This window comes from Loxodonta africana, chromosome 7 (genome assembly GCF_030014295.1).
Source record: "Loxodonta africana isolate mLoxAfr1 chromosome 7, mLoxAfr1.hap2, whole genome shotgun sequence".
In the NCBI taxonomy this organism is placed as follows: Eukaryota; Metazoa; Chordata; class Mammalia; order Proboscidea; family Elephantidae; genus Loxodonta; species Loxodonta africana.
In genome coordinates this window covers 9,771,198-9,783,012 of record NC_087348.1, presented here as the reverse complement: position 1 = coordinate 9,783,012, position 11,815 = coordinate 9,771,198, and the positions used below count along the sequence as shown (strand labels likewise).

The 11,815-nt window shown below is 48.1% G+C and overlaps 1 protein-coding gene across 2 annotated transcripts; it reads left to right on the top strand.

Annotated features, from left to right (window-relative positions):
• Positions 1–11,808, top strand: SNX15 (sorting nexin 15). Of its 2 annotated transcripts, none has more exons than XM_023559618.2 (8): positions 1–204; positions 4,056–4,091; positions 4,316–4,436; positions 7,488–7,603; positions 7,701–7,869; positions 8,137–8,280; positions 9,291–9,548; positions 9,811–11,808. In XM_023559618.2, exons 1-8 carry the CDS (start codon positions 106–108, stop codon positions 9,915–9,917), a joined length of 1,050 nt encoding a protein of 349 aa, XP_023415386.2. In that variant the 5' UTR covers positions 1–105; the 3' UTR covers positions 9,918–11,808. The 2 variants fall into 2 exon arrangements, with proteins under 2 accessions (XP_023415386.2, XP_023415388.2); XM_023559620.2 differs by having other exon boundaries at positions 8,140–8,280; positions 9,811–11,411.
• Positions 11,809–11,815: the final 7 nt, after the last annotated feature.

The following is an 11,815-nucleotide window of genomic DNA, read 5'->3' as shown; positions in this document are numbered from 1 at the left end:
CGCAGGCCCGGGCCAGGCGGCGGCTGGCGGAGGCAGGCCCGGAGGGGAGGGGGCAGCGTGGAGGAGGCGGAGGACGGCGGTCAGCTCCGTTCAGGTTTTGCTGCCATGTCCCGCCAGCCGAAGGACGACTTCGTGCGGCACTACACGGTCTCCGACCCCCGGACCCACCCCAAGGGCTACACCGAGTACAAAGTAACCGCGCAGGTGAGGTGGGGCCCAGCGGAGACCTTTACCTTTTTAACAAGAGGTGGGCTGTTTTGTACCTTAAGGCAAGACGCTGAAGGAAGCGCCCATTTTGGTCGACCGAAGTGAATTTCCCCTTTAAGGGGAGTCTGCGGAGGAGCCTTCCTTTACTCCTTAACTGTGAGGGGGCGGGGCCGTTGTAGGACTCTGCCACTTTTAAAAGGGCGTGGACGGTATTTCAGGACCCGCGAGGTGTGGGTACCCACGCCCATGTGGTGTGTTGGTATCAGGCTGTAAATTTCTCAAAATTAGCGTGAAAACTCTGGCTTAGCCCAAAGGCTAGATAGTTCTCCAGCCTCTTGGTTTGGGTTTTGTTTATTGGTTTGTTTGTTATTTACATAAAAATCTTCTGAAGAGTTTACGTATTTTTATTCTAATAAAAGAATTAACTTATCAGTGGTTTAAAAAACTGTACAGTTCAAAAAGACTTAACAGCCTTCAGCAGTCATAGCGGGAAGCCAATAGGTAAAGACTGAAGTTGATATCTGAAGCAGTAATAACATGATAAGATGTTACATAGAGGCGTGGAAGAAATCATGAAAAGAATTTAAAATAGGAACAGTATCACAAAATCTCTAGAATGTTATACAAGGAACTGGTAACAATGCGGGCCTCCAGGGAGAGGAACTAGGTGGCTGGGGGTAGGGTTGGGAAAGACTGCATTGTATATTTTTTGTACATTTCAGAGTTTTGAACCAGGTGACTGCTAAAACTGGCCCATGAGTAACTATTAAAGTGGACCGAAAACAAAGACACTTCCCAAGTAATTCCAGCGCAGAGTCCTACATATTTAAAGTGTGCTTTTCCCAAATCGTTTATACTGTTTTCCCATGCTTAAAAATACAAATAATGGAGATCAGGTGGGAAGGCTGTAGCCAGGAGCTATAACCTTTTCCTATAAGCATTTCTGTTGGATTTTTTTTTTTAACCAAGTTTGATATATTTTTATAATTTTTAAAGATAAATAATTTACCCTCCCTTCTCATCACCCTTCCTCCTCATGGAAGGAACCATTGTCAGAGCTGCTTATTTATCCTTGCAGATGAACTTTACATTTACAAACAAATATATGTATCCACTTTTTATTATTATTTACACACAATGTCATTCTGCGTCTTGCATTTTTCACCTGCTGGTATTCCTCAATGGTCTTTCGGTTTTGTATTTTTGTTGTCGTTTCACTTTTAAAACTTTTTAAATTAAGACGTAATTTACAGATAGTAATATGCACAAATCTTAAATGTACAACTCGATAAATTTTTACATATGTATACATCTCTGCAGACACCACTCTGATCAAGATATAGAATGTTTCCATCACCCCAGAAACTTTCTTTGCCCCTTTGCAGTCAGTAGCCCCCTTGCCATGGAGGTACCCACCATTCTGACTTCTGTTACCATAGATTAGTTTTGCATGTTCTTGAACCTCATATAGGGGCCCTAGTGGTGCAGTGGTTAAGCCTTTGGCTGCCAACCAAAAAGTTGGCAGTTGGAATCCACCGGCCACTCTTTGGAAACCCTATAGGGCAGTTCTACTCTGTCCTATAGGGTCCTGTGAGTTGGAATCGACTCAACGGCACTGGGTTTGGTTTTGTCTTTGAATCTGATACTGAAAATACTCTTTTGTGTCTGGCTTTTTTCACTCAATACAATGTTTTTGGAATTTGTCCATGTTGTTGCATGTATAAATAGTTTGTTCTTTTTTATTGCTGCATAGTATTCCATTGTGTGAATATTCTACCATTTCTTAATTCATTCTTCTGTTGTTGGACATTTGGGTTGCTTCTAAAATGTTTTTATTTCTTATGAAATAAGAAAAGATTGAAGTTGTCAAGGATTTCATTTTACTTGGATCCACAATCAACAGCCGTGGAAGCAGCAGACAAGAAATCAAAAGATGCTTTGCATTGGGTAAATCTGCTGCAAAGGACCTCTTCAAAGTGTTGAAAAGTAAAGATGTCACCTTGAAGACTAAGGTGCACCTGACCCAAGCCATGGTATTTTCAATCGCATCATATGTATGTGAAAGCTGGACAATGAATAAGGAAGACCAAAGAAGAATTGATGCCTTTGAATTGTGGTGTTGGCGAAGAATATTGAATATACCATGGACTGCCAGAAAAACAAACAAATCTGTCTTGGAAGAAGTGCAACTAGAATGCTCCTTAGAAGCAAGGATGGCGAGACTGCGTCTTACGTACTTTGGAGATGTTGTCAGGAGGGACCAGCCTCTGGAGAAGGATATCATGCTTGGCAAAGTACAGGGTCAGCGGAAAAGAGGAAGACCCTCAACAAGATGGATTGACACAGTGGCTGCAACAATGGGCTCAAGCATAACAAAGATTGTAAGGATGGCGCAGGACCGGGCAGTGTTTCGTTCTGTTTTGCATGGGGTTGCTATGAGTCGGAACCAACTCGACAGCACCTGACAACAACAACAAAGTTGTATGAACATTCGTATACAAGTCTTTTTGTGAACATACGCACATTTCTTCTTGGTATATACCTAGGAGTGGGGTTACTGGGTCATAGGATAGGCTCAAGCATAACAATGATTGTAAGGATGGCGCAGGATCAGGCAGTTTTTAGTTCTTTTGTGCATAGGGTTGCTATGAGTCGGACCGACTTGACAGCACCTAACAACAACAACAACAACAACAATGGTACAGACATATGTATAGCTTTATTAGAAATTGCCAAACAGTCTTCCAAAGTGGTTTTGCCTTTTTATGCCCCCATTCTCATCAACACTTGATATTATCAATATCTTTAATTTTACCCATTATTGGTAGGATTGTAGTATCTCATTGGGATATTTGCATTTCTTGATGACTAATGGCGTTGAATATATTTCATAATTCTATAGATGATTCAAGCATCTTCTTTTGTGGTAGATGCCTGTTCAAGTATTTTACACATTTTTAAAAGTTGGGTCGTTTGTATTTTTAACATTGATTTATAGGAGTTCTTTCTATATTATGGATGAACCTTTTGTTAAGTATAGGTTCTTCAGTGATCTTTAAATATGGTTTCTTTTACCCAAAATATCTTAGACAGGTCTCTGTTGTAAAAAGCAAAGGCCAAGGTTTTAAACCTGGCAAGTAGGATTAACCTCCTTACTTGGTATGTGGTCTTGTGCAGTTCATGTCCCCTCTCAGAACCTCCTTCTCCTCCTTTTTTCTCTGAGCATGACAATCATGTCTGCCTCACTGGGTTGTAGGATAATGAACAGAAAATGTTTTGGAAACTGCGAAGTGCTCAGAGCTGTACAACATTATTTTTCAATTATTATGAACACAACATAATGAAAGCCAAGTCTTCTTTCTACCCCAGGCCCTACCCCTCCAGGAGTCACCAACCCCAGTAACAGGTCCTTCTGTGTGCACAGTATTTGGGCACAGAACTTCCTTCTTTAAGGAAGTAGTGGCTCCTGACAGAGCTTCATTCTTTAGAGAATTTGGGGTTCTTTGGTTTCCAAAGGAGACCTAGGGACCTAGCCCTTTGAAAGAACTGGGACAAAAGTTCCCAGGAGCTAGCTTTGGATGGAGCAGTCTGGACAGGCCTTTAGAGACCTCCCCCCGCCCCCCACACCACCCCACCATGTGACAGAAGAAGAAACTGAAGTGCCTGGTGGAAATGTAGCTCAAAGTCCACTCAAAGCATTGAAGCCAAGGCACTGTGATACCAGTGGGCAAAGGGTATTGCCCCTTAGAGGGAAGCTAGGAGGTGTCAGGCATCCTCAGCTTTCACAGGGTCTTGAGGTGTCCGAGGTCAGTCTCTGGTCTCACCTAGTTCTTGCTTTTCTTCCCCAGTTCATCTCAAAGAAGGACCCAGAGGACATCAAAGAGGTGAGGTTCCTGGGAGGAAGGGGGCCCTTCCCTACCTGCAGCTCTGAACCAGTCACGTAGCAGTTGGTAATTCTGGAGGAGACCCAGCCCTCCTTCTTCTCTGCCCTGGGAGGAGGGGGCACAGTGCCCTACTCCTCATACCCTGGGATCAGGCTGGCGGGCAGCAGAGGCGGGGAGGTGGCTTCCACCTTGCTGGTCCAGGCCATGCCTCCCATCCCACTCAGGTGGTGGTCTGGAAGCGGTACAGCGACTTCCGCAAGCTACACGGAGACCTAGCCTACACCCACCGAAACCTCTTCCGCCGCCTTGAGGAGTTCCCCTCTTTCCCCCGCGCCCAGGTGTTTGGTGAGTATTGGGCTTGGGCACTCAGGCCAAAGAGGGAGGGAGAGTTGGGCAAAAGGAACCTCTGCTGGTGGGGGCTGGCTAGAGGGGGACAGAGACACATTTCAGTGAGCAAATAGACATCTAGTAAATGAATGAATGGATGGAACCTTGGAGACGGCCCCATGTTAGCGATGGGGAAATCAAGGCTTGGAGCTGCAGAGCCCTTACTACATCTCAGGCACTTTAACAGTCCCGCTCTCTTTAGCCTCATTTTCAAATGAGGTAACTGAGCCTCAGCAAGATGAAGGAACTGAGCCTGTAAGTGGCAAAAGCAGGGTTGTTACCCACAAGCTGATGATTCCTACCTGCACTGTCCAGAATGGCAGCCAGGAGCTACGTGTGGCTGAGGCAGTCCTGAGATGTGCCTAGTCTGAACTGAGGTTTGCCGTAAGTGTAGACCACACACAGGAAAAAAAATTAAGGTATCTCATTAGTAATTTTATGTCAGTTACATGTAGAAATGATAATACTTTGGATATATTAGGTTAAATAAAATATAAGGTAAAACCTGCGAAAGCTGGCACCTGTGTAAGGTGGAGACCTGTCAGAGAAGGAAGACTCAAATCTTCTCCACTAATAGAAAGTGATAGAAAAGTGGTAAGACTGCACCTTGTCAAAGGCAGAAAACTTGCAAGACATGGTTTTACCAGATTACAGTGACGCCTGTACGAGCCGGGACTTGATGGGACTGCCTTGTTTTTCTGGGCCTTGGAAGTTTTCTGCCTTTGACAGGGTTCAGTCTTCAACTACTTTTCTGTCACTTTCTATTAGTGGAAAATATTTGAGATTTCTTTCCCTGACAGTTTTCCACCTTACACAGGTTCCAGCTTTCACTGTATTTCTATTGCTCAGTACTGAGTGCTAATTTGTCACTTGGGTTTCGAGACTCACCACAGACATTCTTACTTGGCTAGAGTTAGATAACTCTGCTAGAACAGAGCAGTGAAACTGTAAAAAAAAGAAAAAAGGAGGGGGCTACTTGCTGTGTGGCTCTGGGCAAGTCACTCCCCGTCTCTGAGCCTTCCTTCCCTCCCTATTACATCAAAAAGCCATCTAAAATTACTTTGTTTTTGGTAGGTTGCCTTTCTCCCCCTCCCTGTCTGGAAGGTGATCCCATGAGAGCAGGAACCTTGCTTCTCTTTCATTCAGTCCCAGAACCTAGCCCACAGCAAAGCACATAGTAGGTGCTCAGTAAACTTCTGGTAAAGGAAGCAGGCAGGATCACATCAGCCATGGGTAGCTGTGGTCAGGGGTTGCCTTCGTCTTTGGAACCAGAACAGGCTTTGGATGGGTTTCAGGGCATGCCAACAAGCTCCGATTTGCGTTTTAAAAGGATCGCTAGTGTCTTACTTTTCTAGTGCTGCTATAACAGAAATACCACAAGTGGGTGGTTTCAACAAACAGAAATTTATTTTCTCACAGTTGAGGAGATTAGAAGTCTGAATTCAGGGTGCCGACTCTTTGGGAATGCTTTCTCTCTCTGTCGGCTCTGGAGGAAGCTCCTTTTGTTTTTTAGCTTCTGCTCCCGGGCGATCTTCATGTGGCTTGGCACCGCTCTTCCCCTATCTCTTTCCTCTTTTGTTTTACTATAAGCAGCAAGGAGAAACCACGTGGCCCATTTAATATCTAGCTTAGAAATCTTATCAGCCAGATATCCAAGTTCATCACTTACAAGTCCTACATTCCACCAAACATTTGAACATAATTTAGACAATTCTTTGCTACTGATTAAAAAGCATTGCGCTTCCTCCATTGTCCAATCACATGGTCATCGTTTTCTTTTAAAGCCTGACCAGAAGCACATCTAATGTCCATATTTCTAGCAAGTGCCATATGTGTTCTCTAAGACAATAGAGACTTTCTCTATTGCTCTCTTCACTTCTTTCTGAGCTTTCACCAGAATTGCCTTTGACGCCCATAATTCCATCAACAGTCTCCTCAAGGCAATCTAGGCTTTTACTATTAGGCCCCTTCAGACTCTTTCAGCCTCTACTCATCACCCAATTCCAAAACCACTTCCACATTTTAGGTATCTGTTAGAGCAGCACCCCACTCCCAGTATCAAATGTCTTAGGCTGCGTTCTCTAGAGAGGCAAAACCACTGAAGCATATATGTATAAATATATGTAGATAAAGATTTATCTCAAGAAAATGGCTCAAGAAGTTAGGTAGGCTGGCAAGTCCCAAGTCCATGGGTCAGTCATCAGGCTGGAGGCTTCTCCTGACTCATGTGGTTACAGGGGCTGACAAACTTAAGATTGGCAGATCAGATGCCAGGCTGCTGGCTCACAGGCTGCAGGCTCACGGGCTACAGAAGCTGATGAGTCCCAGAGTCAGCAGGTCAGATAGCAGGCAGCTGGCTGCTGATGCTGGTGAATCCCAGAATTGACAGGTCAGATGACAGGCTCAAGTCCCAAGGACTGGAGGTCAGATGATGATGAGCCAGAGATAGGATCCAGAGCAAGCAAGCTTTTCTAGAGTATCTGTATCTATTGGATGCAGGCCATATCCCCAAGGAAACTCCCTTTTCAACTGATTGGCTGCTCACATCAGCTGACAAAATTGAGGATGACTACATCATTATGTAATTACCGAATTACATCATTACATAACTGTCAAACCACGGAGAATCATGGCCCAGCCAAGCTGACACACAACCTTAACTGTCACAGCCAGGCTCCCACGTTGAGGGTGGACTGGAGGGGGCCAGGTTAGAGACTTAGAGGCCAGTGAGGAGGCTCTGCTGAGGGCCCAGGCGGGGTGAGTGTTGGGGTCCTAGACCCCTCCCGTGGCGTGGGGGAGGAGCCAAGTGGATGGGTAGATGAGAACTCACTGAGGAGTAGAGTCAGCAGGGCCTGGTGCAAGGATAGATGCACCGGAAAGGAGAAGGAGGAACCATGGAGATTGCTGGGAGAATGGGGAGGGGATGGCAGGTTGCTCAGATCCCCAGGCTGAGCCAGGAATCCCATGAGGGTCACTGCCACTCCCTCCCCTCCCTTGTCGGGGCTGCAGGCCGATTTGAAGCCTCTGTGATTGAGGAACGGCGGAAGGGGGCCGAGGACCTGCTACGCTTCACCGTGCACATTCCAGCGCTCAACAATAGCCCCCAGCTCAAGGAGTTCTTCCGGGTATGCGCACTGCCTCTCTGCCTCGGAGGACCTGGGACACTGCCTGTCCATCACGCTGCACCTGTGACTCCCCCACCCTTGACTTTTTCCCCTGCAGGGCGGGGAGGTGACACACCTCTCTGAGGTGTCCAGGGACCTGAACATCCTGCCACCACCCCTGATCCCCACGCTGCCTCCTGATGAGCCTAGGCTGCCCCCTGAGGAGCCCCGTCTGTTCCAGGCGCTCCCCTCTGAGAGGAGGGGCCTTGAGGAGTTGGAGGTGCCAGGTGCATCAGGGGTTGGGAGAGGGAGCCAGGGCTGGAGGGTCCACACACCCTCCTGTCAGTGACCTTGGTATAAAGCCAGGAGTGTGTCCCAGCTCACCACTGACCTGTAGAAAAGCTTTCCACAGGTTATTTCCTTTTCTGGGCTACAGTTTCTTAATCTGTAAAGTGGGCACAAACCCCCATGGTTGTTGCAAGGCATTAATGAAAGTGTAATTCCATTTTGAAAGTTGGTGTAGGTGTTAATGTCCCCATTGATCTATTCCTCAGCAGATCCCCCACCATCCAGCCCTGCCCAGGAGGCCCTGGACCTCCTCTTTACCTGTGGGAGCCCTGAGGAGGCCACCGCGTCCCCTGCCCGTGGCCTGCTCACCGAGGCTGAGCTGGCCCTCTTTGACCCCTTCTCTAAGGAAGGTAACAAGCTGGAACAGCAGGGGGCAAGCTGGGGCAGGATGCCCTTAGGGATAAAGTGGGAGGAAGGCTGAACTAGAGGGTGTCTATTTAAATCACAGAAAGGCACCTGTCTCAGTCGGGCTGCCCTGCAGGCAAATGGCAGTCTCCATGAGAACTAAAACAAGCTGCCCCCTTCCCCAGGTGCCTCCCCAGTGAGAGGAGGGACCTCAAAAAGTTGGAGAGGCCAGGTACATCAGGAGGGGAGGGAGGGAGCCAGGGCCGGGATGAGGGGAGGGGGTGACCAACCAGAGTGGGGGCAACGTGTGTCCACGCGCTCTCCTGGTACCTGTCACCCACTGTTTTCACATTTGGGGCCTCACCTGAAATTCAAAGACCTCAAAAAAAGAGCCCTGAGATTATCTGATTCCATTTTTCCAAGATTTCAAGGCTGGGAGCACTTTTGTCCTTGGCCTGGTGTAATTGGTCCAGCCTACATTTAAACTTTGTGGAGGAAATTCTTGGATTTCTAGATCAAAAGGGAGTCAGAAGGGAAATAGGACCAGTGACAGAGGGCATGCAAAATAATGTTAATGTGTACATAAAGAGAGAATTAGGGGGGTAAAGCTGTTTTTACAAAAGCACATGAACCCCATCAATCAAACAGACCATGGCTGGTTTGCCAAACAAGGAGCCTGGGTAGTGCCAGCGGTTTGCTATTGGCTGCTAATCAAAAGGTTGGCAGTTTGAAACCCCTCAGCGGCTCTTCGGAAGAAAAGGCCTAGTGATGTGTTGCTCCAGTAAAAATTACAGCCAAGAAAACCCTGTGGAGCAATTCTACTCTGTAACACGTGGGTCGTCATGAGTTCGGGGCGGCTCCAGTGCAGCTAACAACAGCAATGGTTTGCTACACGCGGGTGGTTTTTGGATTCCCTGGGCACTGTCCCTCTGAGCAAGAGGGGTGTAGGGGTGGGCAGCAGGCCCTGGGGGGAGGGAGGGCCAGTCTGGCCTGAGTCCTCCATATCTGGTTACAGAGGACGCAGGCCCCAGTCCCCCCCACGTAGGCGAGCTGGCAGCAATGGAGGCAGAGCCCAGGAGGCTGGACCAGGAGCCCTGGGAGCCAGGAGGGCTGGAGGAGGAAAAGGATGGGGAAGGAGGGCCCACCCCTGCCTATCTGAGCCAGGCCACAGCACTCATCAGCCAGGCTCTGCAGGACGAGAAGGCAGGCGTCTACCCTGCCGCACTGCAGGGCTACCGAGACGGCGTGCACATCCTGCTGCAGGGGGTCCCTGGTGAGTGGGTGCTGGGGGTGGGGGTCGGCCTGGAGGCCTGGGTGGTGCAGTGAGGAAGGGACTCACTGACCAACTGGGTGACCTGAGGCAGTTTCTTTCCTCTTGTGGCCTCAGTTATCTGATGTGTAAAATGGGGAGAATAGACGCAAACCCCCAGGAAAGGGCAAGAGGCACATGACAATGCTCTGTGTAAGGGCCCAGATCAGGGGTTCTAAAGGGGACTGGGCCCAGGTGCCTGGGCTGAGCCACTCTCTCTCTACAGGTGACCCGTCCCCTGCCCGTCAGGAAGGTGTGAAGAAAAAGGCAGCTGAGTACCTGAAGCGGGCAGAGGAGATCTTGCGCCTGCACCTGTCCCAGCTCCCACCCTGAGAGGGAGTGGACTCCTCCCAGGACTCTAGCTCCAGCACTGCCAGCCACCTTCTCCTCTCCTTGGGGCCAGGCCCTAGCCCCTGGTCTTGTAACCCCAGGGGCCATTTCTGTATGTAACTGGACCAAGAATGAGAAAACTAATTCTCAGCCCCCTGACTGTATTTACTACCTTGGTATCAGGGGTTCATGCTTTTTTTTTTTTTAAATTGTGCTTTAGGTAAAAGTTTACGGCTCGAGTTGATTTCTCATATAAAAATTTATACACATATTGTTATCTGACACTGGTTGCAGTTCCTATGTGACAGCACACTCCCCCTTTCCACCCTGCTTTCCCATGTCCATCCAACCAGCTCCTGTCCCTTCCTGCCTTCTCATCCTGCCTCCTGACAGGAGCCTCCCGTTTAGTCTCATGTATCTGCTTGAAGTAAGAAGCACATTCTTCATGAGTATTATTTTATGTTTTATAGTCCAGTTTAATCTTTGTCTGAAGAGTGGGCTTCAGGAGTGGTTTTAGGTCTGGGATAACGAATGTCTGGGGGCCATGGTTTTGGGGCTTCCTCCAGTCTCAGTTGGACCATTAAGTCTGGTCTTTTTACGTGAATTTGAGTTCTGTTCCACACTTTTCTCCAGCTCAGTCAGGGGCTGTCGTGTTCCCTGTCAGGCCAGTCATTGGTGGTAGCTGGGCACCACCAAGTTCTTCTGGTCTCAGGCTGCTGGGGTCTCTGGTTTATGTGGCCCTTTTGTCTCTTGGGCTAATATTTTCCTAGTGTCTTTGGTGTTCTTCATTCTCCTTTGCTGCACATGGGTTGGGACCAATTGATATACCTTAGGTGAGGGGTTCACACTTCTGATCTCACGTGTCTTTGTCTCACGTGTGAAGAGCAGCTCTGGTTGCTAAGCTATCAGTTTACCCATCTAAAACTAGGGTCTGCAAACTATGGCCATCACCTTTTTTTGGGGGGGTACGGCTTATGAGCTAAGAATGCCTTTTTACATTTTTTAATGATTGAAAAAACTCAAAAGAATAATACTAAGTGACAGGTGAAAATTACATGAAATTTAAGTGTTCATAGCTCATTTGTTTAGTAGTATTGTCAACTGCTGCTTTGCCAGCACACCGGCAGAGCTGAGTAGTTGTGACAGAGCCCGTAGAACTCACGAGCCTAAAATGTTTACTATCTGGCCGTTTACAGAAAAAGTTTGCTAACGGCTGATCTAGAAAATAGGGAGTATAGTCCCCAGGGAAGAGTGGGAAATGGCAGTAAGACTGATAAGTCTAAAACCCATACCCACTGCCATGTAGTCTGGTTCCAACTCATGGCAACCCCGTAAGTTACAGAGGACTGCTTCATAGGGCTTTCTTAGCTGTAATCTTCACAGTAAGTAGCAGATAGCCAGGTCTTTATTCAGTGTCACGGGGGAGTGGGTTCAAACTACCAACTTTTAGGTCAAGTGCAAACCATTTGCACCACCCAGGGACCTAGTAAGACTAACCCAACCCAATGCCGTCGAGTCCAGGCGTAAGACTAACAGCGCCTGGTTATTTCGGGACAGGAAGGGGAGATGAAGAGGAACCCAAAGTTGAAGCACCCGCCTCTGCGAGGTCCAAGACCAAAAACGGACGCCTCGAAGGGCGGGAACAAGAAGGGCTGGGAGGGTGTGGCCCCACCCCTGTCCCGCCCCACCTATGAAGCGATTGGTTGCGGAAGAAACTACAAACCAGTGCATCATGGGAGTGGCTGTCCTTACGACGGAGCTAAAAGCTCTACAGGGGAATCACCAGGTTGCGCGCGGTGCATGATGGGGGGCGTTGGTGGGGCTTGAGCGCGCGGAACGGCAGTGAGGGTACTGGACTACATCGCAGTGCATCTCGGGAAGCCAGCTTGAGGCTGTGGGCG